The sequence below is a fragment of the Eurypyga helias genome, unplaced genomic scaffold, assembly GCF_000690775.1.
Source record: "Eurypyga helias isolate BGI_N326 unplaced genomic scaffold, ASM69077v1 scaffold4606, whole genome shotgun sequence".
In the NCBI taxonomy this organism is placed as follows: Eukaryota; Metazoa; Chordata; class Aves; order Eurypygiformes; family Eurypygidae; genus Eurypyga; species Eurypyga helias.
Window position 1 is genome coordinate 20374 of NW_010258395.1, and position 4850 is coordinate 25223.

General features: G+C 45.5%; 1 protein-coding gene across 1 annotated transcript; it reads right to left on the reverse strand.

Moving 5' to 3' along the window:
- Positions 1-1400: 1400 nt before the first annotated feature.
- Positions 1401-4578, reverse strand: CENPM (centromere protein M; the record flags this gene model as incomplete). Its single annotated transcript, XM_010154297.1, has 4 exons — positions 1401-1526; positions 2267-2358; positions 3378-3457; positions 4480-4578. Coding segments are annotated over 4 exons (397 nt in total), but the record flags the coding sequence as incomplete, so codon positions are not given.
- Between the last annotated feature and the right edge of the window lie 272 nt (positions 4579-4850).

The window sequence follows — 4850 nt, forward strand, 5'->3', positions numbered from 1 at the left end:
GGACTGCCAACACTCACAGCTGATTAAGCCTGCAGTGCTCTCTCCTTTTTCCTGCTCACGGACAGATGTCAGGAACAAGCTGAGCGAAACAGCACATGCAGCTAGAGCCCTGCGCCTAGGAACATTAAAGCAGACTATTAGGGATTAAATAAATTAAAGCAGAGGGGAGTTTAACACATTTTCTCTAGACTTCATTTCTACCTGGCATGCAATTCTGAGTAAGAAACATCCCAGCCTTTCAAAGAAACGCTTTATTCTCGAAGGTGGCTCAACTCAGTAGGCAGGAAGGACTCTATTTGGAAAGCTTTTGCCACCACCACGTGGCTGAAACCATGGCTGCAGCTCACCAAAAAGCCAGCAAGGAGCAGCCCCACTGCCAGGGCAAACTGAGGCAAGCATTCGCAGGTTTTAGCACCCATGCTGCATACCCAAATAAAGAGCATACAACTGATCATTAAATATTACATATTTCATTGACTTTGAACTCCAAAACACACTCACAACTTGCAGTAAGAGTAAGGCATGAATTACTGTTGATAACCTGCCAGTTAAGGGCTATAAACAGCATAAACTCAGCTTGAAAGAGACAACATGCGTTTCCTGTGTGTTGCTGTAGCCCAGCCTTCTGTGTTTCATCTCCAGTCAGCTGCAGGGTTGCTAGGGTTATCCTGGGCTTGACAGACTAGGGTTGCCTGTTATCCCAGGCCTGATAGAGCTTTAAAGAAAAAGGCTACATGTAAAAGAAAGCTAAAGTGCTAGATTATCTTCCTTAGTCCCTTCCTCCCCAGTTAGGTATCAGGCATGGAAATGCTGAGCCCTTCACTGGGCAGATGTTCACACAGCTGGATTGTTAACTGCCAATTGCAGTCTCTCTAGAAGCTGCAGGACAGCCTTCCTTCCCCGTTATTCTCTTGGTGGGGTGACAAAACCTGGCAGTGAGGTTTCACATTAGTCCAGGGTGCTATATTTCAACTGCAAGAAAAAAGCAGCCTGCTTGCTGCCTCTTCTCTAGCACTTTAGGGACACTGAGATACTCAGCTGTGACATGCAACATTTGGGATAGTGGCCTGTTCTTCTGATACTCTCTCAGTAAAACACATCACCCCTGGCCACTGGCAAAGCGGGTGGAACTCAAACTTGATCATAAAATGGGACTCGGATGCAATAATGGATAGGAATCCCCAGTTCAAACTGCCCTCCCTCTAAAACCTGTATGTTATCCACTGAGCAGGAATCAAGGTTTTTTTGAGAGATTAGCAGCTAGGAACAGCTCTGGATAAGTGGTCATGGCAAGTCAGGAAAAAAAAACACCTTCCAAGCATAATTCCAACTGCAGTAGCTTGAATGCCTGAAGAAGTGAAAGAACCTAACGAACGTGGCTGAATTCTCACGACGAGAAGCTAGTCGTCGATGGCGTTCCTCATCAGCAAGCCAAAGAAAAAGGCTGAAACTCCTGGTACGTGACCAGCGCTGATCTGTAATATCCGGAGCAGTCGCCGAGCAGTGGCAGCTCGTACCCCTTCCAACTGGAAACAAAACGGAGAAGTTATTTAATCAGTAGAAAAGAAAAGCAGTGCTAAGCTGTGATAAAAGCAAGAACCAGAGCGGGTATTAAGTATGGTTCAGAGCCACTAGCTACAGAAAACCCCAAACAGGCCCATTTTCTCCCCGAATGTTGAGGAAGGTACAGTTTTGTCAGCTGAAACCCCTAAAGGGCTTGCCAAAGGCACAGGCACTACCTGCTGGTAGGGAAGCAGTCTCTGAGGGCGGAATGACAAGTACACGGAAAAGTGAAGCATGCTACCACTGAATGCCACTCTCCCTCCAGCTTTTCAGACCAAGCAGGTAATTAGAAAGAGCGACATATCAGACGGCAAAATAGCCTGTGAAGCAACAAAGCCTGGCTAACAGGAAGCATTACTTGGGCAAGTCACATGGCAAACAACAGCTCAGGGGATCCCAGGAAGAGAAACGCCGCAAGGAACAAGCGTACCAAGGCTTTGCGTATCAGAGAAGTCTTTGTTAATTTAGACTTGGCTTCCTGAGGCTCTGAAGTAACACAGGAAGGAGCAGGTAGCCTAGAAGACTGATTTCAAGGACAGTCAGACTCCTGTACCACTACTGTTCTTGTAGCAAGAGTCTAGTCTGACACTTATACAAGCCAGTAGCATATGTACATATATTTATTGCTGCTGTAATGATGTTCCTAAGGATCATAGATGAGTGGAATCCACAAATCCCTTCAGATACCAAATAAGCACCTTACCTCCAGCTCACACAGCAGCACAGGACTGCAGTAGACTTCTCCCAGTTTCCAGACAGCGTTCATCTCTATGCTGCAGTAGTTCACCCTGCCAACTACAGAAAGTTTTCCCATGTTACGAGCCCATAATCAACATCCAGTGAAGAAAACTACTGAGAAAGTCCACATACACAAAATGATCCAGAGCTGGTTTTGAGCACTGCGGAAAGTAAGGCAACAGTGAGCAGTACAGGGCGATACAAGATTTGCAACAGAACTAGCACAGAAGTCGTTCATAATACTGACAGCAGTAATAGTACTGCCACATTTATGAGTACTGCAACCTTAACATTTTGGATAAGGGAAGAGTACACTATCAGCAGGGATAGAATCTTCTACTCATTAATCAGAAGTCCTCCTGGCTCAAATGGTATCACGGTGATATCTCCAAGGTCTTCATCTCATGAGGGGAGCCATAGCAGCATGCCAAGGCTCTTTTCCACCCCAGAATTAGGTTTCCTGGCTCACAAATTCCAGGGACACAGCACCTCTGTTCCAACACGGAGCAGTATAGGCTGGGCTCTCCAGTTCCTCAGAGCTGAAGTAGGGAGGGTATGCAGAAAAGCACCCTCTCCACTTTTGGAGCGGGGGGGAAGAGAGACTAAAGGCACAACAGAGCCAGACAGTACACAGCAGGGATACCAGTTTTGTAATAAAACTATACTTAATAGTTTAGTAGCTCATCCATTTAGATTCATTTTATTACCACAGTATCATATGCGCCTCACTGCTCATTAAGATTATCATTAAGAGATCTGCAAGAGCAGATAGAACAGACTTCTGCAGTGCCACAGGAAAAAAATAAAAATCAGTAACATAAATCATATTTGGGGATTAGGGACAGAGGAGAGAGACTCTGAGGTCTGACTGGCAAAAATGAAAAGGAGAGAGCAAGTGAGCACAAGAAAATAGTGTTTTATAAAAAGACAGAGGAGTTCAGATATAATTTAAACAAAGTTGAAACAAAACAAAGGAAACCAGTAGCTTTGAAAGCTAAGTCACTGCCCAGTTTTCAGGAGATCAACAGTGAGTTGTGCTGCTCAGAGAGGACGAAGAGGGCAGGTGCCATACGTACCCCCAGTGACCAGAAAGCACACTTTCCCCAGGAAGAACTGGACATCCACGTGAGCTAGGGAAGCTTCGACATTCTTCAAGCTGTCAGAGAAGCACAGACAATCCAGTTGGACAGGAAGGTAAAACCAGCGCAGCGTAAGGACAAAGGGAATAACTCGCAGAAGCACAATTAGAAAACCAGTGATGTTAACATCTGTTGATCTGTGAGCCAGCGGAGCTATGCTCCATGCTAAAAGCATGGCAGCAGAGACCTCTGCAATACCCATGGCTGTTCAATAATCCAGCACATATCCTTTCTGCCCAAGACTCGGTTAGGCTTCGTCTGAATGGTGGTCCTCCATGATTTGCAGACACTAAGCATCCAAACTCATTAACATCCAACGAGACTTGAGCACTACTTCGGCTCTTTCAGAAGAGCTAGCCCACACATTTCTGCAGCACCATCTGCGCTTGAAGTATGCAGCTGGGCCCGTCATTTTTGGTAAATGAGAGCCCAGGCTCATCATCAGTCACAAGTGAAGTAAGTAATAAAATGCTGACTTTTGTGCCTTAGCAAGTCTTTGCTTATGGCCCGGGGATGCAAATATTTCTACAAAGATGAGCACAAGATGAGAGAAAAGGGATCAAGCCCCACAGACCTTTCTCTTTTGTCCAGAGCCATCCATAGTGCTGATCCCACTTGACCAGCAGTATGAACGCAGCAACCGGCTGGGTATTAGGTAGCACTGCCCAGCGTGCATCAGCCATCTGCATATTACAGAACTTAACAGCACCACCGTCATTTCCACCTAATTTTGCAGACAGCATCTTTCCAAAGTTCAGTTCCTATCATCCCATGTCTGGATCCAGGAATAAATTCTGTCTTCTCTGCTATGGCAACTTAGTGCCCAACAGGCATGATACTAGGCAGAGCAGTTCAGTCCTAACCCATTGCCAGAGGCTAGAAAACCACCGTATGTATTACTGAGCTCTCCCACCACAGTAAGTCTTGGGTTTGAAATCTACTATTCAGCAATTCCAACACAGTAAAAAAAAAAAGAACAGATTTAGCCATCAATCCGACGAATAATGTTTCCCCCTTCATATCTTTGTCTTTCTTTTACCTGTATTTGCTCTTGATGTCAATTATAAACACAATCAGGTCTATCCTGGGCCGAAGGTGATCCCTCTCAGAAGGTAAGGGGAGGGATGTAGCAAGGTGACTGAAAGATAATAAATTGGTCAGTTTAACCAAACAGCTTGGCAAGGCAGCATCCACTTAGCCATAACCACATAACCACTGCAGCTCACCACATAGCAAGTCACCAGGAAGCCCGCTAATCACTGAATACGTAGGCACTGAATAGACATTGTGATTCTCTAAGCGGTGTTCTCCTATCCTGAGCCTACTCACGGTTGCTGACAGCCACGATGACAATTTGCTAGACAAGGTTGTTTACAATGGGAAGCTTATTAGAGCATAACAAGGCTCTCG